General features: G+C 43.9%; 1 protein-coding gene across 1 annotated transcript; it reads left to right on the top strand.

Moving 5' to 3' along the window:
- The first annotated feature begins 15348 nt into the window (after positions 1-15348).
- On the top strand, positions 15349-19672 carry LOC117530049 (protocadherin-20). Its single transcript, XM_034192986.1, has 2 exons — positions 15349-15502; positions 16615-19672. The coding sequence occupies exons 1-2, from the start codon at positions 15455-15457 to the stop codon at positions 19234-19236; spliced, it is 2670 nt and encodes an 889-aa protein (XP_034048877.1). The 5' UTR covers positions 15349-15454; the 3' UTR covers positions 19237-19672.
- The last annotated feature ends 6575 nt before the right edge of the window (positions 19673-26247 follow it).

Below are 26247 nucleotides of genomic sequence, written 5' to 3'. Positions count from 1 at the left end.
CTTAAAAACGCCCACCAGCTTTCAATCCGCTGATTGTGATTACTAGACCCAGCGACATAGCAGTTATTGACGATGCTGCGATTGGTACTCCAGCATAAGAACCTCTGCATCTCGGCCATTGTGACATTTTCTGTTCCCAGATCTGCGCGAATTCTGGAAGGCGTCCCCATCCTCCTCTCATCTTCACTTATGAAATAACCAGCAATGATTTTGGGATTGCTGTTTGTTGAATAGGCATGAAGCCATACAATGAGTCTTGAAAATCCATCAATAGCTCCATTTATGCACACACCAAACGGCTTTAATTTATCATAAGAATCAACGTGCCACATGTAATTAGGCCCAGGGTTCAAGTACAAGCGTCGCATCAAGCGATTTCGTCGTCTTCTTTCAACACCACTGGGGTCGAGAAACTTTAGCAAATGTCTCACTGTACTTTGGGTGACAACATATCCAGCTTGGATGCAGTTGAGATGGTGGAACTTGTATCCGTGCAGCCTCCCGTGTCCACCCAGTTGATCAATGAGAAATGATGCAACGTCAAGAGGGTCGGATTCATTCTTTCTTCGGTACAACCCCATGCTTTTCAAAATCCTTCGCAGAGTACGCATACTGACAACAATAGCATCTACAGTGCTCAACAACTGTAGAATTTCACCATGCCTTAAACCAAGCTTGAAATAGAACTGAATTAAGTCATGTAGACGAGCCATGTTCCTTGACTGAACCTGGGAATTGTTGAAGCAAATAGCCTACATATCATGAAATAACATGATAAATGCTTAACACGAAATAACGTGATAATTTCTTATCTCAGAATAAGGTGATAGTTGCATATCTCAGAATAACGTGATAGTTGCATATGTCAGAATAACGTGATAATATCTCAGAATAACGTGATAATGTCTTATCTCAGAATAACGTGATAATATCTCAGAATAACGTGATAATATCTCAGAATAACGTGATAATATCTCAGAATAACGTGATAATTTGTTATCTCAGAATAACGTGATAGTTGCATATCTCAGAATAACGTGATAATTTATGTCAGAATAACGTGATAGTTGCATATCACGAAATAACGTGATCATTTCTTGTTATAACATGATAATTTCTCATTATAACATGAAAATACCGCATCATGAAATAACATGATAATTTCATATCACGAAATAACGTGATATTTATCACGTTATAACATGAAACTTATCACGTAATTACATGATACTGAGCCAAATATTTTTTAGGGCTTGGCAGCTCAGAGCTTCCATACCAACAGGTTGAAAAATAAATATATTTTTAAAAGAAAATCAATATTCTGCATGTAACTTATGGCTGGATTTTAGATGGATGTATTATTTTTTTTTACTTTTTTTTATTATTATTCTATTTTATAAGTTATGACAGTGCAGCCAGTCTGCTCTGTGCTCGCTTGGTTCCGTCAGATCGCAGAAGTTAAGCAGTGTGAGACCTGGTTAGTGCTTGGATGGGAGACCAGGTAAAACTGCAGTTGCATCAGGAAGGGCTTCCGGCATAAAACCTCTACCAAATATCAGCTGTATCCGCTGTGGGGGAGCAGCTGAAAGGACAACAACAACAACAATTATATCATGTCTGAATAGATCCTTGTCATTTGATTGGTGGTTTGTATGTTACGTGATAGTGATCATTTGTCCCACTTGCCATTGTGCTCCATTTAGCATGCACATTTGGTTCAGTCAATCAATCAATCAATTTTATTTATATAGCGCCAAATCACAACAAACAGTTGCCCCAAGGCGCTTTATATTGTAAGGCAAGGCCATACAATAATTACGTAAAAACCCCAACGGTCAAAATGACCCCATGTGGGCAAGCACTTGGCGACAGTGGGAAGGAAAAACTCCCTTTCAACAGGAAGAAACCTCCAGCAGAACCAGGCTCAGGGAGGGGCAGTCTTCTGCTGGGAATGGTTGGGGCTGAGGGAGAGAACCAGGAAAAAGACATGCTGTGGAGGGGAGCAGAGATCAATCACTAATGATTAAATGCAGAGTGGTGCATACAGAGCAAAAGGAGAAAGAAACACTCAGTGCATCATGGGACCCCCCCAGCAGTCTAAGTCTATAGCAGCATAACTAAGGGATGTTCAGGGTCACCTGATCCAGCCCTAACTATAAGCTTTAGCAAAAAGGAAAGTTTTAAGCCTAATCTTAAAAGTAGAGAGGGTGTCTGTCTCCCTGATCTGAATTGGGAGCTGGTTCCACAGGAGAGGTGTTGTGTGGGCCGCTGAAGAGGAGGTACTGCTGGCCCACCACCACCAGAGGGCGCCGCCGCCCCACAGGAGCAGCCTCGGTAACAGCTGTCACCCATCACCTGAGACAGCTGACGGCAATTATCACTGGGGTATATCAGCAGGACGGCATCTCCACCTCATCGCCGAGATATCGTTCTACCTGGAAGGTAATAATCTCAGCTGACTGCTTGACAGTAACCTTTGTGATTTTTGTGAGTGATTGCAGACTTTTTTCTCCAACGAGAGGTGGAGGTAGCTTCCCTGCCGTACAGGTTGCTGGGTGCAAACGCGCCCACGTTAATTGTGTTCTTGTTCCTCGCCAGCAGTACCAGGTCCGACACGCGGAGGCAGTGGCCACCTGGGAGTTCGGAACTTGGCGGCTCCAGTATTCCCGGGGTCCTGTGGCGGAGGAAACCGTGTGGTTCCGGTTCTACTTTGGAGAGGCGTCTCCTATCTTCGAGCCTGCCCACACGACACCTTTGTGAATTGAACTTTGTCCATTGTTGTAATTTGTTGTGTTTGTTGTGCACGTTCGCAACAGTAAAGTGTTGTTATTTGACCTATTCCATTGTCCGTTCATTTGCGCCCCCTGTTGTGGGTCCGTGTTCCTACACTTTCCCAACAGGATATCTCGGCCAGCGTCATGGATCCCGAGGGGCGTCAACCGGCTGTTGAACGGCCAATGGAAGAACAAGGCGCACAGGCGTCCGCAGGAGGGGTAATCGGTGGGTTGCAGCGGATCCTCACCGCTTTCACGACTCGGTTAGACTTGATGGCCGAGCAGAACGCCCTCCTGAACCGCAGGGTGGAGGCTCTCGCCGCGCAGGTGGAAGCGCGCCCTCCGGGCGCCGCTGCGGCTCTCCCTCCCGTAGACCCTGTGCGTGACAGCGACGTTCCACTGGTTGTCCAACGACCCCCCCCCACCATCCCCTGAAGCATACATAAGCCCCCCAGAGCCGTACGGAGGCTGTGTGGAGACGTGCGCGGATTTCCTTATGCAGTGTTCGCTCGTCTTCGCACAGCGTCCCGTCATGTACGCGACCGACGCTAGCAAAGTAGCTTATGTGATAAATCTGCTTCGTGGTGAGGCACGCGCTTGGGCTACAGCGCTCTGGGAGCAAAGTTCACGGCTCCTTCTGACATATGATGGGTTTGTGAGGGAGCTCAGAACAGTGTTCGATCACCCTAATAGAGGAGAGACCGCTTCAGTCGTGCTGCTGTCAATGAGACAGGGGCGCCGGAGCGCAGCTGCCTATGCAGTCGACTTCCGCATCGCGGCTGCGAGGTCCGGCTGGAATAGCACTGCCCTCCGCGCCGCCTTCGTAAACGGACTGTCATTGGTCCTCAAGGAGCACCTGGTGGCTAAGGACGAACCGCGGGATTTGGATGGGCTTATCGATCTTGTCATACGATTAGACAATTGGTTAAATGAGCGCCGTCGGGAACGAGACGAAGGGCGTGGCCAGGCACGCGTCGTCCCTCTCCCTTCCGGTTCCGACCGCGTTCCGCCCTCCCCACGCTCCACGGCCCCTGCGCTCCGTGCGATCACAGCTCCCCCTGCTGACGAAGCTATGGACACGAGTAGGGCAACATTTAGGGCACCGGTCACACAAAGGAGGCTGGCCCGCGGAGCGTGTTTTGTTTGTGGCTCGATTGAGCATCAGGTACGAGACTGCCCCGAACGGTTAAACACCAACGCCCGCCCATAGACACTGGGCTAGGGGGGGGCCGAGACGTTCACGTGGGACACACCCACATCGCCACACGACTCCCAGTTACAATCCTTTATGAGGATTTAACCCTGAAGGCCCCAGCACTGGTGGACACGGGCTCAGAAGGGAATTTGCTTGATAGCAAATGGGCCAGGGAGATAGGGTTCCCTCTGGTGGCGCTTACCTCGCCTGTGCAGGTACGGGCACTAGATGGCTCCCTACTCCCTCCAATCACCCACAAGACACCACCAGTAACTCTGGTGGTGTCGGGGAATCACCGGGAGGAGATCGAGTTTTTTGTAACTCCGGCCACCTCCCGTGTGATTTTAGGTTTCCCTGGATGTTGAAGCACAATCCCCGGATCGATTGGCCGTCCGGGGTAGTGGTCCAGTGGAGCGAGACCTGCCATCGGGTATGTTTAGGTTCCTCGGTTCCTCCCGGTTCCCAGGCCAGGGAGGAGGTCAGAGCCCCGCCCAATCTAGGGACGGTGCCGGTGCAGTACCATGACCTTGCGGAGGTGTTCAGCAAGGATCTGGCACTCACCCTTCCCCCGCACCGCCCGTATGATTGTGCCATTGATTTGGTTCCAGGCGTTGAGTTCCCGTCCAGCAGGCTGTACAACCTCTCACGACCTGAACGCGAATCAATGGAGACCTACATCCGGGACTCTTTGGCTGCCGGGTTGATCCGGAATTCCACCTCCCCGATGGGTGCGGGTTTCTTTTTTGTGGGGAAAAGGATGGCGGATTACGTCCATGCATTGATTACAGGGGGCTGAACGAAATCACGGTTCGTAACCGATACCCCTTACCCTTGTTGGATTCGGTGTTCACGCCCCTGCATGGAGCCAAGATATTCACCAAGCTTGATCTTAGGAATGCGTATCACCTGGTTCGGATCCGGAAGGGAGACGAGTGGAAGACAGCATTTAACACCCCGTTAGGTCATTTTGAGTACCTGGTCATGCCGTTCGGTCTTACAAATGCTCCCGCGACGTTCCAAGCATTGGTTAATGATGTCTTGCGGGACTTCCTGCACCGATTCGTCTTCGTATATTTAGACGACATACTCATCTTTTCTCCGGATCCTGAGACCCATGTCCGACATGTACGTCAGGTCCTGCAGCGGTTATTGGAGAACCGGCTGTTTGTTAAGGGCGAGAAGTGTGAGTTTCACCGCACTTCTTTGTCCTTCCTGGGGTTCATCATCTCCCCCAACTCCGTCGCTCCCGATCCGGCCAAGGTTGCAGCGGTGAGAGACTGGCCCCAACCCACAAGCCGTAGGAAGCTGCAACAGTTCCTCGGCTTTGCGAATTTCTACAGGAGGTTCATTAAGGGCTACAGCCAGGTTGCTAGCCCCCTGACAGCCCTGACCTCACCAAAAGTCCCCTTCACCTGGTCGGATCGTTGCGATGCCGCGTTCAAGGAGTTGAAACGGCGCTTCTCGTCTGCACCCGTTCTGGTGCAGCCCGATCCTAGTCGCCAGTTAGTGGTTGAAGTGGATGCCTCGGGACTCAGGGATAGGAGCTGTGCTGTCCCAGAGTGGGAAGACCGATAAGGTCCTTCATCCGTGTGCCTATTTTTCCCGCAGGTTGACCCCGGCTGAACGGAACTATGACGTCGGCAACCGAGAACTCCTTGCGGGTGAAAGAGGCTCTTGAAGAGTGGAGACACCTGTTGGAGGGAACGTCCGTGCCATTCACGGTTTTCACTGACCACCGGAACCTGGAATATATCAGGACCGCCAAGCGGCTGAATCCCAGGCAAGCCCGCTGGTCACTGTTCTTCGGCCGTTTTGACTTCCGCATCACCTACCGGCCCGGGACCAAGAACCAGAAGTCGGATGCCTTGTCCCGGGTACACGAAGACGAGGTCAAAGCGGAGTTGTCGGATCCACCGGAACCCATCATCCCGGAGTCCACTATCGTGGCCACCCTCACCTGGGACGTAGAGAGAACCGTCCGGGAGGCCCTGGCACGAAGCCCGGACCCCGGGACTGGACCAAAGAACAGACTTTACGTCCCACCAGAGGCAAGGGCTGCAGTCCTGGACTTCTGTCACGGCTCTAAGCTCTCCTGTCACCCAGGGGTGCGAAGAACCGTGGCAGTTGTCCGGCAGCGCTTTTGGTGGGCGTCCCTGGAGGCCGACGTCCGGGACTATATCCAGGCCTGTACCACCTGTGCCAGGGGCAAGGCCGACCATCGCAAGGCTCCGGGACTGCTACAGCCGCTGCCCGTGCCTCATCGCCCCTGGTCCCACATCGGCCTGGATTTTGTCACGGGCCTCCCGCCGTCCCAGGGAAACACCGTGATCCTCACGATAGTGGACCGATTCTCCAAGGCGGCCCACTTCGTGGCCCTCCCGAAGCTCCCTACGGCCCAGGAGACGGCGGACCTCCTGGTCCACCACGTCGTCCGCCTGCATGGGATACCATCAGACATCGTCTCCGATCGCGGTCCCCAGTTCTCCTCGCATGTCTGGAGGAGCTTTTGCCGGGAACTGGGGGCCACGGTCAGTCTCTCGTCCGGGTATCACCCCCAGACCAACGGGCAAGCAGAGCGGGCCAATCAAGAAATGGAGCAAACACTGCATTGTGTGACAGCCGCGCACCCGGCGGCCTGGAGTACTCATCTGGCCTGGATCGAGTACGCCCACAACAGTCAAGTGTCCTCAGCCGCCGGCCTCTCCCCCTTTGAGGTGTGTTTGGGGTATCAGCCCCCGTTGTTCCCGGTGGTTGAGGGGGAGGTCGGTGTGCCCTCGGTCCAGGCCCACCTGCGGAAGTGCCGTCGGGTGTGGCGCGTCGCCCGTTCTGCTTTGTTGAAGGCCCGGATGAGGGCGAAGACCCATGCAGACCGGCGGCGGACCCCGGCCCCTACGTATCGCCCCGGGCAGGAAGTGTGGTTGTCCACAAAGGACATCCCACTACAAGTGGCCTCCCCTAAACTACAGGACAGGTACATAGGACCGTTTAAAATCCTCAAGGTCATCAATCCCGCCGCAGTGAGGCTTCAGCTTCCAGCCTCACTGCGGATCCATCCTGTGTTTCATGTGTCGAAGCTCAAGCCCCATCACACCTCGCCCCTCTGTACACCCGGTCCGGCACCACCTCCTGCCCGGATCATCGATGGCGAGCCGGCTTGGACAGTGCGCCGGTTGTTGGACGTCCGTCGGATGGGCCGGGGCTTTCAATATCTGGTGGACTGGGAGGGGTATGGTCCCGAAGAACGCTCCTGGGTGAAGAAGAGCTTCATCCTGGACCCGGCCCTCCTGGCCGACTTCTACCGTCGCCACCCGGACAAGCCCGGTCGGGCGCCTCCTGGCGCCCGTTGAGGGGGGGGGTCCTGTTGTGTGGGCCGCTGAAGAGGAGGTACTGCTGGCCCACCACCACCAGAGGGCGCCGCCGCCCCACAGGAGCAGCCTCGGTAACAGCTGTCACCCATCACCTGAGACAGCTGACGGCAATTATCACTGGGGTATATCAGCAGGACGGCATCTCCACCTCATCGCCGAGATATCGTTCTACCTGGAAGGTAATAATCTCAGCTGACTGCTTGACAGTAACCTTTGTGATTTTTGTGAGTGATTGCAGACTTTTTTCTCCAACGAGAGGTGGAGGTAGCTTCCCTGCCGTACAGGTTGCTGGGTGCAAACGCGCCCACGTTAATTGTGTTCTTGTTCCTCGCCAGCAGTACCAGGTCCGACACGCGGAGGCAGTGGCCACCTGGGAGTTCGGAACTTGGCGACTCCAGTATTCCCGGGTCCTGTGGCGGAGGAAACCGTGTGGTTCCGGTTCTACTTTGGAGAGGCGTCTCCTATCTTCGAGCCTGCCCACACGACACCTTTGTGAATTGAACTTTGTCCATTGTTGTAATTTGTTGTGTTTGTTGTGCACGTTCGCAACAGTAAAGTGTTGTTATTTGACCTATTCCATTGTCCGTTCATTTGCGCCCCCTGTTGTGGGTCCGTGTTCCTACACTTTCCCAACAAGAGGAGCCTGAAAGCTGAAGGCTCTGCCACCCATTCTACTCTTACAAACCCTAGGAACTACAAGTAAGCCTGCAGTCTGAGAGCGAAGCGCTCTATTGGGGTGATATGGTACTATGAGGTCCCTAAGATAAGATGGGACCTGATTATTCAAAACCTTATAAGTAAGAAGAAGAATTTTAAATTCTATTCTAGAATTAACAGGAAGCCAATGAAGAGAGGCCAATATGGGTGAGATATGCTCTCTCCTTCTAGTCCCCGTTAGTACTCTAGCTGCAGCATTTTGAATTAACTGAAGTTGGTTCCATATAATTAAAAAAACAAATCCACTGCGCTGTAATGGATTGGATTAGACTGCTATTTAAAATTCATGTTGGAGTGTTTGGAACCTCTTGACATCAAAGGACCAGTGATGCACACCAAGATGTAAGTCCCTTTTTTCTTGTTAATAATAATTTTTTTTTTTTTTCATTTGGATGGTACAAATATTTCATGAGGTGAAAGATGGAATGTTCCATTCAACTCTTCGCCTGATTGAATGGTACATTCCATCTTTCACCTCATGAAATATTCATACCATCCATATTTTGTTTGTATACTAGAACACTGCACTCGTCGAGTGCAACACTGCCAACACTAGTTTCCAATTCCACAAAATTTGGAAAAAAAAAATTCTAGGTCAAAGTCCTCTTAGAAGTGCCTTTTCATAAGCTAAAATATAATACAAAATATAGATCAAAAGGGCTTTTCAATGTTAAAAAGAATCAAATATCTGCTAAAGCAGCAATGCGGATCAGATGATGATCACACTTAATCAATTCAATGAGAGTGTCAGTTTGCAAGACACTGAGGCACTTTTGAATGAGATATAATGCAAAATGTACAACAAATGGGCTTTTCAATATTCAATTAAAATATCCACAAAATCTACAGCCTAGATCAGAGATGGATCAAACTTTGTCAGGCGATAATGAGTGCCAGTCTGCACCTCACTTTCAAACATGAGAGTGATTGGGGCATGTTTGATTGAGATATAATGTAAAATATACATAAAATGGGAATTTCAATGGCCACAAAATCTGCAATCCAGATCAGATCCCGATCAAAGTTTGTCGGTCAATACAAGATACCATCCTACATAACGTTCTCAAATATGAAAGAAAGTTGATCTTTTTTGACAGTCATAAATTTTTGAAAATTCGTTCAATGTTAAAGGATAGGGATTTTGCAAGATTTTTCCTGACTTTGACCTTTGACTTATGACCTTGAAAATTGAATTATTTCTTGCCTATCGGGATATGAATCCTCTATAAAAGATAAATAAATAAATAGAAATCAGAACAATATATGAAAAATTGTGGGTTCCAGGCTGTTCACAAACAGACAAACAAACAGGGGCGAAAACATAACCTCTGCCGAATAGGGTATAGGATTTTCATGCTAAAATAGATGTTGTTGCTGTTTGGGTTTCAATAGGTCCTAGACTATCAGAAAATGACAGGGTTCGAATTTTCAAATGCCTGCTTCTATTCTGCAAGGGGGCAAACATTAGTACAGGGGTAAACTGAAAATCAAGTTAAATTACATTAAAATATACACCAATATATCTGTTTTGTTGTAAGACACAGTTTTTATAGGTTCTGACCAATAGTTACACAGGTATAGAACTTTAAATGTTCAATGTCATCCTGTGGCAGATGCTCCCTACCTCTGGGTTTGGAGCGTCTATGGGCACAATCTTGATGGACCCATACTGTTTAATGTAGTCAGAGAGCTCTGCATCAAAGCTAGTGCCTGTTATACCAGTAATGATGAGTGAGTTTGGAATTTTAACATTACTCTGTTGCACGGCTTCCATGTTTACTGTTTCTGTTAACTGTGTCTAGGCTCACAAGAATTTACGAACCACTCCTGGCTGGCTGTGCCAAATTTATGTAATACCTATGCTGTTAGGGAAGGGCAATGGGTTAGGACCAGTTCTAGATTTGTAATGGAGTGGTGTGCAATTCAAAGACACAGCCAAAGACAGGAACTTTTAAAAAGAAAAGGTGGCAAAATTTAAAACAATGACATACACACTTATCATGAATGAAACTTAAAAATCAAAAAGTTTCCTTTATAAACCCTTTTTTTACCTCACTATTTGAAATAAAGTTTTCTGTTAAGGTTTTATTTTGTTTCTTTTTCTTGTTTCAGTCAAAGCTATTTAGCTTTCATGTATGACCGGTCATTTTATTTCAGGTTTTGCAGTTTAAACCTATTTTATGTTGCTTTAATTTACATTTAAGCTTTGTTTTATGTTTATACTATTCGACTATATCAATTTCATAACAGTATTTGTCACTTTGTAATGACACCTTATGTACCCTTTAAAGTACGCAAAACAATCAATCAGAAACATTCAAAACCACAACAGTTATTGCAGAGCAAAATCGAATAAATCATTTTCCTAAAGGTCCAAAAGCTTGCAAAGTCTCACTTGTCATTTAAATGTTATGTAATCCAGTGCAGAATCCTTTTGTTTATGCCCAAACCTTTGTCCGATAATGAGTAAGGTTCTGATGCTCAACGAGCAGCTCCGTTTATGGATCCAGGGATTTGTCCATTGGTGGCTCGCCTTGCTCGTCAACTCAAGTCCAAGTCCAGGAAATGGAGTGGTTCTCGTGTGGAGTAAGAAACCTGGCCTGTCAAACAGGCAAAAAAAAACAACTCTTAGTACAAAAATTAAATAAATCTGGGATAAAACCTAAATCAAGCTGCTTCACAAGCTACGGTTGCTAGGTAACCACAGGAAAATGTCTGTTAGCAGTAAACTACTTGCTTACAGTTACATAAAAATAAAGTTTCTCTTCACATAAAATACATTTACAGAGTAACCTTCACAACGGAAAATAAAAGGGCAAATAATGTTTTGTTACCGTTTCTCTGCTCTCCTCAGTCTCAGACAGAGGTTTAAGTGCCTCTTTGTAACCAGTGCAGCGATAACCGCTGTTCAAAGGTACATATTAAGGTTAGCTACTTAACAGAAAACTCTGAGAAAAGCTACTTAAACAAAACTCACCAAATTGCCTCCAGAAGGCTACTTAAAAACCAGCGTGCACTCCTACTCCGTACAGGCCAGGTTTTACGTTTTCACCAAACTCTTGTAGGGTTGGGGGTAGGAGTAGGGTTAGTAATAGTGAGTCACAAAAATGTGACTCATTTCGTAGCGGGACCACGGAAAAAAAAAAACGTGAGACTGGGCCTCGGCAGGTGGGGAATGTGCATGCTCTGGGTTAACATTTCTCTCTTTACTATTTCTTTTTTAAATATCATATTAACTTATGAATTATTTATGCAGTCACTATTTATGTATGTATCATGTAGTTTTTAACTGTTTTTAGTGCACATTTTAATTATATATTTATTCATACAAGGGCTGTCAATAAAGTATAGGTCCTTTTTATTTTTTTCAAAAACTATATGGATTTCATTCATATGTTTTTACGTCAGACATGCTTGAACCCTCGTGCGCATGCGTGAGTTTTTCCACGCCTGTCGGTGATGTCATTCGCCTGTGAGCACTCCTTGTGGGAGGAGTCGTCCAGCCCCTCGTCGGAATTCCTTTGTCTGAGAAGTTGCTGAGAGACTGGCGCTTTGTTTGATCAAAGTTTTTTCTAAACCTGTGAGACACATCGAAGTGGACACGGTTCGAAAAATTAAGCTGGTTTTCGGTGAAAATTTTAACGGCTGATGAGAGATTTTGAGGTGATACTGTCGCTTTAAGGACTTCCCACGGAGCGAGACGTTGTGCAGCACTCCCAGGCGCCATCGTCAGCCTGTTTCAAGCTGAAAACCTCCACATTTCAGGCTCTATTGATCCAGGACGTCAGAAGAAGTCGGTTTCAGCATTTTATCCGGATATTCCACTGTTAAAGGAGATTTTTTTAATGAAAGACGTGCGAACGGGTCCGTGCGTCGGGATGCAGCCGGCGCGGTGCGGCGGCACAAGAAAAACACCTCCGTGTTGATAACCATTTGTAAAATCCAGGCGGCTTTTGATTGCTTTCAGTGGAGTGAGTATATGAGAAATTGTTTAACAGCTGGACATGTTCCAACTTGTCCTTAAGGCTTCCAACAGAGGTGTTTTTCCTGTGGCGGAGCGTCGCGGCAGGCTGCGAGCCGACGCTGCAATCCGCCCGCACGTCTTTCATTAAAAAAATCTCCTTTAACAGTGGAATATCCGGATAAAATGCTGAAACCGACTTCTTCTGAAACTTCTCTGTTCTCTCACGACGTCCTGGATCAATAGAGCCTGAAATGTGGAGGTTTTCAGCTTGAAACAGGCTGACGACGGCGCCTGGGAGTGCTGCACGACGTCTCGCACCATGAGAAGTCCTTAAAGCGACAGTATCACCTCAAAATCTCTCATCAGCCGTTAAAATTTTCACCGAAAACCAGCTTAATTTTTCGAACCGTGTCCACTTCGATGTGTCTCACAGGTTTAGAAAAAATTGTGATCAAACAAAGCGCCAGTCTCTCAGCAACTTCTCAGACAAAGGAATTCCGACGAGGGGCTGGACGACTCCTCCCACAAGGAGTGCTCACAGGTGAATGACGTCACCGACAGGCGTGGAAAAACTCACGCATGCGCACGAGGGTTCAAGCATGTCTCACGTAAAAACATATGAATGAAATCCATATAGTTTTTGAAAAAAATAAAAACGACCTATACTTTATTGACAGGTATTTATTAGAACCATATTTGTAATGGGGTTACATCACCCAAGACCAAAGTACCTGGGACCAAGAGAAAGGCAGTAAATGACTTTGTAATAATGTTTAATAGTAACCATAGGCTTCTCTTTGATCAATTACTTTCAATTATGTCCAATTATGAAGAACAAACCCTCCTAAACATCAACCTATACAGAATTGTTGGGCCAAAATTTTGACTCTGGTCTACAATCTCTTCTTTTAACTGATTTCTCTCTAAATCATATCCCTTTGTTTTTGGCTGAACTTCAAACATTTCAGTAAGTTTGTTGTAAAACAGATCAAAGCCCTTGAAGTTATTTTATTTACCCCTGGACAGTCGCACGGAAATTAAAACATTACACCCGCATCCTACCATGCTCAGGTTCACTGCAAAGTCATTCATAGCAATCAATCACAAATATTTTGCTGATCAATATACACTGTAAAAATGATCAGGGTGATTCAACTTAAAAATGTAAGTTCATTTGCTGCCTTAAAAACATAAGTTAACTCAACTTAAAGAAAAGCTTTGATTTAACTTAAGAAGGTAAGTTATATAAGTTGCCAACTTATAACTTACCTTCTTAAGTTAAATCAAAGCTTTTCTTTAAGTTGAGTTAACTTGTGTTTTTAAGGCAGCAAATGAACTTATGTTTTTAAGTTGAATCACCCTGATAAGAGTAGAATTGATTGTAAGAGTAGAATGGGAGGCAGAGCCTTCAGCTTTCAGGCTCCTCTCCTGTGGAACCAGCTCCCAATTCAGATCAGGGAGACAGACACCCTCTCTACTTTTAAGATTAGGCTTAAAACTTTCCTTTTTGCTAAAGCTTATAGTTAGGGCTGGATCAGGTGACCCTGAACCATCCCTTAGTTATGCTGCTATAGACGTAGACTGCTGGGGGGTTCCCATGATGCACTGTTTCTTTCTCTTTTTGCTCTGTATGCACCACTCTGCATTTAATCATTAGTGATCGATCTCTGCTCCCCTCCACAGCATGTCTTTTTCCTGGTTCTCTCCCTCAGCCCCAACCAGTCCCAGTAGAAGACTGCCCCTCCCTGAGCCTGGTTCTGCTGGAGGTTTCTTCCTGTTAAAAGGGAGTTTTTCCTTCCCACTGTAGCCAAGTGCTTGCTCACAGGGGGTCGTTTTGACCATTGGGGTTTTACATAATTATTGTATGGCCTTGCCTTACAATATAAAGCGCCTTGGGGCAACTGTTTGTTGTGATTTGGCGCTATATAAAAAAATTGATTGATTGATTGATTGATCATTTTTATAGTGTATGCATGCTGTAGGTCATCTATCTGCTCTACGTTTTATGGTTGTTGGGAAATAGAAAAAAAAAATGTTTTTCAGACTACACTGAAAAAGAACCAACTAAAAAAAATCCTTACAATGGGTAAAAAAAACAAACCTGAATGAATTAAGTTGTTTGAACTTAAGTTAGCAAGTTAGATCAACTCTAACTTACTAAGTTAAGTTCAAACAACTTAATTCATTCAGGTTTTACCAATTGTAATGCTTTTTAAAAGTTGGTTCCACTATTCTCTTTTTTCAGTGTACATTTTCCTTGATCTTTGACCAAACTACTCCAAAATCTAATCCTCTCCAGGTATCTATCAAAGTTATATTCCCACTAAGTTTGAAGGAAATCCTTTTGGCCAGTTTTGATTTATCTTTTACACACACACACACATACATACACAGTGCAGTGAAAACAATACCTTGCTATAACCCCTTAATAATAATAATAATAATAATAATAATAATAATAATAATAATAATAATAATAATAATAATGAAGTAAATGTGGAGAATTATTGTAAATGAACTGATATCTTCACTGCATTATACTGTAACCTATGCAAATTTTCTTGAACATTGTGGCTAAAATGTGTATATTTTCAGCAAATAATTAAGGGTATGGAATAAAGTATTGTTGTTAGACTCTGATGATGCTGGATAACTGACAGCAGCAATCCAACTTAACTGAGATACAGTATTTGACATAATGTGTGGTGTGGACGTAACGGCCCCAATCCTCACTTTTCCACAGAATGCCAGTTATTCATTTTCTCCGAGCAGTATGCTTCCAATCCCAACAAACAGCTGGCCTGGCATTTAGAACACACTGGGATTACAGCCTTGATTTATTTACAGGCTCAAACCACGGTCGGACCAGAGCACCTCTTATGATGCCACGAACTAACTCTTCAAAGGCTTTATTTGTGATATCGGTCTAAAAAATTAAAAAGCTCAAATTTCAGCATTTTAATCCCACTGAAACCTTTACTTGTATTTTGTCATGCGTTTGTTGTTCTGAACCGTTCTCACCATTGTGTGTTTAATACTGGATTAAAGTAATCCTTCATCTGTAGATACTTCACATGTCCGTGCCGTCAGAACGACTAATATGTTTTCGCTTCATCTTGCAGAAACACAAAATATGCATCACATTAGAACTTGTCAAGACAAAGTGCATGCAGCAGGTGTGCACTTATAGTGTGAAACAGGATCTGTGAAGTCCACTCGATTTCCAGATGGCCTCCTAGCTGTTATTGGTTGGCCCGGGGAAGTGATTTGCATATGATGGGAGTGTCCTGTGCCCACAGTGGGATGAATGACTTGTTTGAGTCAGACAGCAATAAGGCGCTGCACCCTGCAGAGGTCTACGCGCTGAGCGCTCAAAATGCCTGAGCCGCTAAACCCGTCAGTCTGCCTGCTTTAAGTGTTTGCCTGAGATAGAAACATGCTCAAGAACAAATACCCCAGCCTTAACAAAAGAGGAGGAACATGGGTAAGTTCTGAAAGAATAATTCACTTTAAGAGGCTCATTTGAATTTAGTTTAATGACTAAACCCTGCGTGAATATTTACACACAGACCGGGTTTTCTAAACGAAGAGTTCAGGTGCAAAACCCAGTATTTTACACACTAATCTCAGCAGCCAAGTGTATGCTGGGATTCAACTAAAAAGTTGTGGTTTTGGAGATGCTGAGTTTTGTGTCTGAACCCTTCTAATGCAGCAGGTCCCTCTGTGTGCTTTGTTTTTCCTTGTTTCCTTTCTTGTAATAAACTCTACACTTTAATATAGTTGTTGTATTTGATTTGCTGTAAAGGTTTTATTTTGCTTTATCTGCCTGAAATTTAGATTGCGAATGAGTAAAGGTGCCCTGACAGTTGTACGACTTTGATCCGTGCACTTGCACACATTCTGCCGTGCAGGAGAGTAAACTCGTCACAAACTGTTGTAAACCATTGTAAACTGCGTGCGGCTTAGTACACAAATAAAATTTTGAAATGTTCAAAAACTCCCATCACGCATTAATTGCATGAACTTCACATTGCAAAAACAATTAAAAAACACTGTGTGTGAGTGTGAGTGATTGCGTCAGTGCACCGCATCACAGCGCAGTTCACCTGATCAATTATAACATGATGCTAAATCCATCATGAACATACTATTACAGCTGCTCATAAGAAGGAATGAACATGCGACTGTTTTACCAAGTTATTACAATACAAACATTACAAATAATTACCTTTAAGACAGCTCCAATTGCGTTCTCCAGCTCATAAAGTGTAGGAAAGAGAGAGGGAAAAAAGCTGCAGATAAAATGGTCCTCTGTGATTCTGAAAGTTATTAGAGGTGTTTTCAACAGCCAAACTCTGAGAGAAAATGATCAATACGCCACGGAAAAAAAATATTTTATATATGCAGCGTCCAGCGCACAAAGCCCGACATCCAGTGGAACAAAGCACAGCATCCAGCTGGGAACACAGCAGGTGGGATTGTCACAACGAAGTGTGCCAAAATGTATGCAAGTGTCAGGGCACCTTAAAGCGCAAGCCATGACTCTCTTTGCAAAGTTTTCCAATTGACCACGTCTTGATTGATCTTCTGTTCTAGGGTTTGTGCATCCTCTTGCTCTACACCAATCCGCTTGCTTGCTTTGCAAATTTCGGTCAGGCAAAAGAGCTCATCTATAAGATAAAGGAGGGATTATCCGAGGGGACATTCATAGGAGGCATTGGAGTGGACCTACGTTTGGATTTTGACGTTGAGCCCCCCTTTATGTTCAGTCTGGCCCAAAAGAAGGCCAGTGAGCAGTATGTGACCCTAAATACCACTAAAGGAGAGCTCTACACATCTGCGACAGAGATCGACAGGGAGACACTCTGTCCCGGCCACTCGGAGCACCTGGGATGTGTTCTGTCGCTGGATGTGTTCGTGTTGCCCCAGCAGTACTTTCAGCTCGTCAAAGTGAAGATCTTTATTGAGGATGTGAATGACAATAGGCCCAAGTTCCCTGTCGATGAGATCTCTATTTCTGTCCCGGAAAACACTCCCGTCAATTCTCGTTATGCCGTGGAGCAGTCGGCGGTTGACCCAGACCTCGGCCTTCACAGCGTGCAAACCTACTGGCTTGTTAACAACTTTGGTGTGTTCGCACTGGATGTTGAAGAGAACGAAGGGGGTGAGCTCACACCATTTCTCATTGTAACAGAGGTGCTGGACAGAGAGACGCGAGCTGAGTACATAACGGATATCATCGCAGAGGATGGAGGGACCCCTCCGCTACTTGGCACAGCCATGTTAAAAATTGTTATCACGGATGTGAACGATAACTGCCCCCAATTCACAGAGTCCCAAATTAATGTGACTGTGTATGGGAATACTACCAAAGGGGCGCATTTGGCACGGGTGCATGCTTTTGATCCTGACCTTGGTGCTAATGCTCAGATCAGTTACACTTACAGTGACCGTGTGCCAAGGGACACCCAGAGTTTGATCCATTTGGACAGACTAACAGGGGTGATTAAACTCACAGGAAAAATAGACGTAGGTACAGCAACCTTCTACAAACTGACAGTTCTGGCCATTGGCCCTGGCTGCATCCCTGCTGTTGCCACGGTTTCTGTTCGTATCATCAAAGTCGTTACTGACCCCCCAGCTGTCATAACCAGGTACATTGCAGCCGAACTGGACGGGGTGGTGACAATAAAAGAAACTGAGCCAGCCTTTTCACCAGTTGCATTCTTTACTGTCAAAAACATTGATAAGAACCTGCTAGTGGACTGTCATTTGGAGGGGGTGGGTCCCTTCAGGATAAGCCCCTATGAACTGCTCAAAAACGAATACCTACTGGAGACGACTGAACCACTGGATTATGAGATGACAAAAGAGTATGAGCTGATAGTGGTGGTAAACAATACACGTGACCTTGACATCAAGACGTTCCTCAAAGTGCAGGTGTTGGATGAGAATGATAATGCTCCAGTGTTTCAGCAGCCTTTGGTGGAGATATCGGTGAAGGAAAACAATCCACCAAATACTTTTCTAGCCCAGCTTCAAGCCACAGATCCAGACAGTGATAGCCGGGGGGAGGTTGTGTACCTTCTAGGAGGTGATGCTCCTCGGATCTTTATTGTGGATCATATAACAGGTGTCCTTACTGTGGCTGCCTCCTTGGACCGTGAAGAAAAGGAGAAATACCGCTTCATAGTGAGAGCAGTGGACCAGGGAATACCCAAGAAGGAGTCTATTGCAACCGTGGTGGTGATTGTGGAAGACTGCAATGACAACAGTCCTCGCTTCATCAACAAGGACTTTACTTTCTTCGTGCCAGAAAACTTCCCTGGGTACAGAGAGATCGGGGTCCTCTCTGTGTCTGATGCTGATGCTGGGAAAAATGGCTGGGTGGCGCTTTCCATCCTGAACGGAAGTGACATTTTCATGATCGACACGGGTCGAGGAGTACTGAGAGCCAAGATGTCCCTGGACCGCGAGCAGCAGGGGACATACCAGCTGTGGATTGAGGCAGTTGACGGCGGTGAGCCACCATTGTCCTCTGTTACCATGGTGACAGTGCTACTATTGGATGTTAATGACAATCCCCCTATTGTCCTGTTCCCTCAGTCCAATCAATCCTACATGCTAGTGCTACCTAGTACACTACCGGGTACATCGATTACAGAGGTATACGCTGTGGATAAGGACACAGGCATGAATGCTGTAATCGCTTATAGTATCATTAAGAGAAAAGGTGGTGATACAGGGTCATTTGCTATTGACCCAAAAACTGGAAATATCACACTAAAGCGCGAACTCAGCAATCGGGGACTTTGCAGCCTTCTGGTGAAGGTCACTGATCACGGTCAGCCAGAACCTCTTTATTCAACAGTACTGGTTAACTTCTTTGTTAATGAAACTGTGAGCAATGAGAGCTATATCCACAGTCTGCTGACTAGAGAGGCAAGCATTGAGGTGGAGGACAGGCCCTGGTATATTGGACAGTTGACAGAAGGGCATGAAAGGTATGAACTGTTTCCCTGCCAGCCTCTCCTCATTGCTCTTTCAGTGACCTGTCTGGGACTGTTCTTCTCTGTTATTACTCTGACATCTTTCATGTGCTGCAAGAGGCTAAAAAAGCACCGAAAGAAACGATTGGAAACAGAGATACCTTTAAAAGAGAAGAATGATATGAAGCAGATTGTCAACAGAAAACTCAGGAAGATCTCAAATATTTGACACACAGCTGTCCACAAATCCAAAAACCACCAATGTTTATGTCAATGTTTACAAAATTCACTGTGAGAAGTGCAGGTTTTACATAAAGATGCTCTTTTTGCCTTGGTAATATAATTGTTACTGTTGTGGTCCAGAAACATATCTTAACTGCAATTAGGTGTACTTTCTAACAACAAAATTGCACAGTTTTTTAATTGTCTTTATATTATGTATTAGCCAGGATACAAACCAAACACACCATATGTGAACATAAATGTAAATTATGTTTTGGCATTAAAATGATTGCAGCTTTAATACCAAGTTGTAAGAGTAACTAAAAAACATTTCACTGTCAAACCTGTTGTAAATATTGTATAAAGTTTATATAATTTTTTTTTTTGCTCTATGACCTTTCTAAGTAAATTTAAGACATAACAAAATGTTTCCCTCTTTGTTATTAGTGAAGAATCATACATTTGTTTGCATCATGTGTTACAACATGGAAATAAGTGTCAAAAAGTGACACCTGGTAAGTTTTGAATCTATAATGATTTATATTGGAACTGCAATAGATCATTTCTGTGGTACACTTTGTTAGTCATAGACACACACATTTGGATTTGGGGGCACTTGAGTTTTGTATATTTTAATTTTCTTATGACATAAACCTTTTTTAAAAATTATCTAATTGAATTTATAAACATATGCCCTTTAAACGCATAGTGAAAACAAATTATTTAAATGTTAAATAAAAATATCGAATCCATATATATGAAACATTTAATTATCCCAAACTTTCTTTGCTGTAAAACCTCAAAAATGCTTCAAAATATAGCAAATAAGTTTATACAGTCTGCAGTGCTCAATGTGAAGAAAATCTGTTTCTATAAAATTATTTTAATATTGAATTCCTCTATCATTGCTATCAATGTGTTTTTAAAAAGTGTTTGCAAAAGCTTTGTCCTAATTTAAAGGCAAAATATGAAACCAAAAAGAAACAGTTCTCAGAATTTTAAATATTGTGAACACTGTTTCACTCCATGGATAATTCGTTCTAGTTTGTAGTCACAGAAATGTGCACCAGCAGTTTATACTAACATATACAGAATTTTTTTCATTGACAGCAGCTTTATTCTGGGTTAAGGTATAGTTTAAAAAAACAACAACAATGTATGTTGAAAAAGTTCAGCCTTTGTGTATGCTGCTAACATGAGCTCCTCAAATAACAACAGATACAATATACTCATGACTCTGATGATCTCTATTTTTATATTTTCTTTTTCTGGACTTTTTTTTTATGAATTTAAAGCATTTCAACAGAAGTCATAAAACAGATTATTGCTTAAATTTTACCCGACACCCTACAATGATATAGGTGATGTCATTATTGATTGCAGGTAAATCAACAATATAGAAGAAAATGTGATAATTGAAAATAATTGCAATTTTTTTTTGGGGGGGGGGGGGGGGGGTACTAGATTAATTGATGGACCTACAGTGGTGGTAGGCTTTCATAGCTGTTCGTCTGTATGTGTTAGCCCTGTAGTCAAACAGTCAGACACTTAAGCCTGTTCACAGTTTGCCCTCCGGAGCAGCCCGACCACAAAGTCATGACAAGAAAAATTTGTTATATCATCGAGGGTACTTTCCATCGTCAAAACAAAGGAGTTACAATTAAAAAGGTTGCGTTGCTCTTGTCCTCACCTGCAAAGGGCCCCAGCAGTAATGCCTACATAAGGAAGTAAAAAAAACACGGCGTGCACTGTAAAAAGCACATGTGTAAATGTAATATTCTTTGCTCCCAACAAACAGCATTGCATTTTAAATGAAAACCTGGGCTGAGGAAGTCACTGTTGGCAAGATGAGCATGTTTCAGTCAAAATCTCTGTGGGTTGTGGCCAAGTGTCTTGTCGATGAGCGTTTTGATGCCTTGGTTAATAGAGGTATTCCAAACAGAATTTTCAGGGGTTTCATCCATTGTTTGGTTACATGTGGCTCTCGTCCTTGTGCTTTTAAATAGATTCATAAAACTCACACCTGATTTGAATAAAAGGTGGCCAAGTGGTTAGTGCACTTGGTTTCACTGTGGAGGTTTCCAGTTCAAATTCCACCCTCCATGTAATGTTGAGTTGCATCAGGAACGGCATCCAGCATAAACTTTGTGCCATATCAATGTTCACGTCCACCTTGGATTTGCTGTGGCAACCCCAAGTGAAAACAAGGGAGGAGCCGAAGGGACTTTCTTACACCTTATTTGAGCAAAGTGTGTTGCGCAAATGCTGGTCATATATATATATATATATATATATATATATATATATATATATATATATATATATATATATATAAAGGGGTCCTTAAAGCTGTAGTAACAGACCTTATTCTCTGTGAAGCCCGTAAAATTTTCACCGAAAGCCAGATAAATTTTTCGAATGGTTTCCAGGTGCCAGTCTCTAACAGCTTCTGAAAAAATTCTGATGGAAAAAAAGTCCTTTTAATTCCACCATTTCCAGGCAATGAAAATCCGACGAGGGGGCGGGACCACTCCTTCCCAAGGCGTGCTCACAGGCGAATGACGTCACCGACAGGCGTGTAAAAACTCACGCATGCGCACGAGGGTTCAAGCATGTCTGACGTAAAAACATATGAATGAAATCCATATAGTTTTTGAAAAAAATAAAAAGGACCGTTACTTTATTGACAGACCTCGTATATATATGTATGATACGCCCTCCTGCTGGACAAGCTTCAGTGATGGCCATATGAGGCCTCATGAAATATTTGCTCTTTTAACCTCACCCACAAGATGGCACTCTCCCAAAGCACTTTGGACTTTGCATTGAACCCCTTTTTTAAGATACTGCCATCTAGTGGGCTCAGGAAAACAGCACATGCTTGAAATAAAACATTTAATTTTGGGGGGTTTTTTTAGAGAACCGGACATAGTGTTCCACGCAAGTCTACACAACACTCCGCACCTGTATATAAGTCTATGCAACACTGCGCTACTCTACACCAAGCCTCTGCAATTGTACACAACCCTTTGCCAAGGCAAAAAATCCTTTTGTTTTTTTGTTTTTTTTAATCAGTACATACCTGCATTGCTAGATTTTATTCATCCCGCTGGACTTTGCTGGCAGTGAAGCATCAAAACCACGGTAGAATAAGAGGCGGACCAAGCTTCCATGTCCTCTAACTCCTCATGGACAAATCACCAGTGAGAGGACATGTCCACATCCACTTTCATAGACAGATCGTGCATGTGATCACTGGCTGCAGCTCGGTTTCATCTCCGCAAGTTCTCTCATGATTGTGGCAGGTTAAATAAAGTCCATTAACTCCTGGAAATAATGTATTCTTTTTCCAATGTATCAAATCCATCTGCGTGTCCAGGCAGTCTGTAAAAACAGCGTCAGGGAGCCAAGCTTTTCCCCCTGTGCACAACCTTTTTTTTTTTTTCCTGTGAGCAACTTACGCAGCCATTGCTGCATACTAGATACGCAGCACAGTGCAACTTTACACAGGCCCAGTGTGAAAGGGGCTTTACTATTTACGTACTGATTTTCTGCTGTGCGCTGCAGCAGCGTGCCGGAACAGACGTCCATTTTAACACTTGTTTATGTCATTTGACAGCACTCTTTGCTGTTTGATAAAGACATTTATTCATATTTATTTGCTTGAAATGAGCATGACTGCTAATTACATTTTATCTCTGGAAAAGCTCACAATTGTGATGCCATCACGATCACTTAGGATCACTAGCAAACACTAAGTGTGACCCAACTCAGTTTTAAACACACTTTGTGAGTAATTGAGCCCCGTTACAAAGTTTCCACCTCTCTTATTTTTATAACAAAAAAGGCTGTTAAATATTGTGTTCTCATTTCCACTGTAATGAAAATTCCTGGATGTGAATTGTGATTTTTCGATGTATATTTTGCACTGGACTATAAGTTGCAAGACCTCTCAAACTATACTTATACTCCAGAAAATACAGTATATGCATTACAACCAAAAGATTAGAACTATAATTTTAAAAAAAGAGTGAAAGAAGTGTTTATTATCCTTTCTTTTCTCTGATAAGAACAGACAACACCATCATCTTTGCAAAGTCAATGTTGATTTTGCCAGATTTGTGCATCTGTTATGGCACTGAAAGTTGTTTACACAGAAAATCTCCAAGATTATGTGTCCATGTGATTCATTCACACTCCCAGGTGAGGAACTCAGATGAGTCATGTGTTCTTTTGATCCATCTTGGGTTTGGCTCAGGAAATATGTGAACAAACCTGTAGTGGGAATGTAGTCCAAATGAAATGTAATAAATCATAATCATCTTTTGAGGCCTGTAGCACATCGTGCAAGTGGCATCAGAGGTTAGAAAAAACTCTGGGTAATCCTCACTAATCACCGCTGGTCAAGCTGTGCATTGCACAAATATGATCCTACAAACAGCATGTTTGCACAAAGAAATAGAAGTGAAAAATGAAATGCATTTCTTTTTCCTCGTGTGAACTAGTGTAACAGGACTGTGTTGTTGAAATACGATCAGCAATACAATCCATGAGTCATGCGATGTGGTTAACATCTTGATCAAGCTCAAAAAGGGGCTACTCACCTTCCTGTCAAGATGCATCAATCTGATGAACGTGAATTGTCCATTCCATTCTCTACGTGTAGCCGGTCTGACGTAACAACAAATGCTGACTTGCAAAACCTATGCTCATTATAGGACAAGAGCACGTCACTGATTTCACTTAATCATGTCGTTTTCTTTGACTACACGTTTCATTAAAATACTGTATGAAATCCACAAAAAATATTTGTGATGCCCCAAACTCAAGGAATTACTTGTTCTCATATTTGTGTAGATGTTGAACTGAATCGTATGGAGTATTCTTATATGGCTGCGACACTACACGAGCTCTGATTGGGTGAATTCCGGTCTGATATTTTCCCATATCCGACCGGTTACCATGACAATCGGTCCAAAACACGTATCCCATTCGTTACAAACCAGAAATCTAAAAACACGATTAGAAAAACCAAGTCGGACGTGAATGTACTCCATAAATATCTAAACAGCATCGTAAAAAAGACACAGATTGAAAGCTTACCAGCTTACCTTTTTTTCGCACGTACTGTCAACACCTCAGTCTGATATTTCCCCGTACAGACCTTTTGCTCGGTTAATAATCCTTTATTATTCATCAAATGATCAAAGCATGTTTGAGATTATACTCATACAATGGGCTCTATCATGTTCATCAATAGTGGAAGGTGCTTCAGGGACATGTCCAATTCCACTTTCCCATTTACATGGGGTGCAGTCTGAGTGTAGGGACGGGGTACAGAGGCATTGAATTAAAGTAAGTCCCTTCGGCTTCTCCCTTGTTTCACTCGGGGTCACCACAGTGGATTCATAGTGGTACCGCATGTTGATTTGGCACAGGTTTTATACCGGATGCTCTTCCTGATGCAACTCCACATTCCATGGAGAATGGGCATGGTTAGCTTTGAACTGGGAACCTTATGCACGGGAAACAAGCACACTTAACCAAAGGCAGGGGTGGTGGCCAAGCAGTACAATGGCATTGCGTTAATCTCTTAATTCATCATGGGTATGCTTTGGGTGTGAGACACAAATGTGCCAGCAGATGGCACATTGACATTTACACAGCAGACACAAAACTGACAGGTTTTCAGAGAAAGTAAAAGATCCGAATGTAGAGTTTCAATTTGTGCAAGTGGATCCTTGACAGGAGGGGCAGTTATCCACCACAGCTACCTGAGATGAACCATTTCAGCGCCCCATTGGCAAGCCTGTCTCTACCTACTTCTCATCATCTTACAACCAGAAGATCTGTGCCATCCCATAAAGTGCAGCCAGCCCCCCCACCACCCTCCCCCCCCCCCCCCAATCACAGGGGTACCTGGATACTGTGGTCAGCCCCATCTTGTTACTCCCCACCCGCCAACATGGGGAGTAGAAAAACCAGCACAAACATAACATCTGGAAGTACTTGTACACGGAGAAAACAGGACAGAGGAATACGAACAAGGAAAACAGTGATCACAAGAAACAGAGGGGAACCTTGGAACAACAGGAAAGAACCAAACAACAACTAAACCCAAGTGAGTACAGAACACCGTGACATGTACTAAATCATGATTGCAATAACCTGTTGACATCGTCATTATTTATTTCTTACCTTTTTTGAAATGTGTTGCAGGCCTTAATGGCAGGAAAATATGTATATTAAAGGAGTTCACCACACAAAATATGAAATATCTTAGGTTCAACCTGGTTCAAATATCTTAGGTCCATGCTGGTGTCCAGCATGGACTCCCAAAATTTCCTGTATATTTGTATTGTCAAGTGTGTTGGTAGCATAGCCCCAGCAGTGGGTCACCCCTTTGAGTCTGGTCTGCTTGAGGTTTCTTCCTCAAATCATCACAGGGAGTTTTTCCTTACCACTGTTGCCTGTGTGCTTGCTCTAGGGGTTGGTAGGGTTAGACGTTACTTGTGTGAAGTGCCTTGAGGCAGCTTTGTTGTGATTTGGTGCTACATAAATGAAATAAATTGAAAATTGAAATTGTTCATGTTGTCTGTAATGATGTAGAAGTCAAAGTACAGTAAATGTCAAGGAAGAATCATAGCTTGTTTGTTTTGTTTTGTTTGCACTTTTGTTTACCTGTCCCAACTGTTTTCTGATGTGGAGTTGCAACACGTGTTTGGTGTTTGTGGCAGAATGATGCATGAGATGCATCCCTGTGTGCACAAGTAGAGCAATGTGAACTCAACTATTGTTGATAAGTCAAGTCTAGGGACCATGCAAATGCTGTCCAGTCTAAATCACATAAAAAGTTTGTATTACTCTTCAGACCAGTTTTTCTAAAACTGGTTTAAAGTTTTGATAAAAACAAGAACTTTTTTTTTTTTTCTCAATTAAGGTGACAAAATATCGATACAGCTCATCGGAAAAGATTTTTCTTTTTCCAGCTGCTGTCAAGTTAGTGAAGTATTCTGTA

The sequence above is a fragment of the Thalassophryne amazonica genome, chromosome 2 (genome assembly GCF_902500255.1).
Source record: "Thalassophryne amazonica chromosome 2, fThaAma1.1, whole genome shotgun sequence".
Taxonomy (NCBI): Eukaryota; Metazoa; Chordata; class Actinopteri; order Batrachoidiformes; family Batrachoididae; genus Thalassophryne; species Thalassophryne amazonica.
Note: the sequence above shows the minus strand (reverse complement) of the source record. Positions and strands in the feature narration are given on the sequence as shown.

What these genes read in the sequence shown, in the direction of transcription:
- LOC117530049 (XM_034192986.1), top strand. Translation starts at nt 15,455, where the DNA reads ATGCTCAAGAACAAATACCCCAGCCTTAACAAAAGAGGAGGAACATGG. An exon ending in ACAAAAGAGGAGGAACATGG is followed by an intron (nt 15,503 to 16,614) that starts GTAAGTTCTGAA and finishes CTTCTGTTCTAG; the next exon opens with GGTTTGTGCATCCTCTTGCT.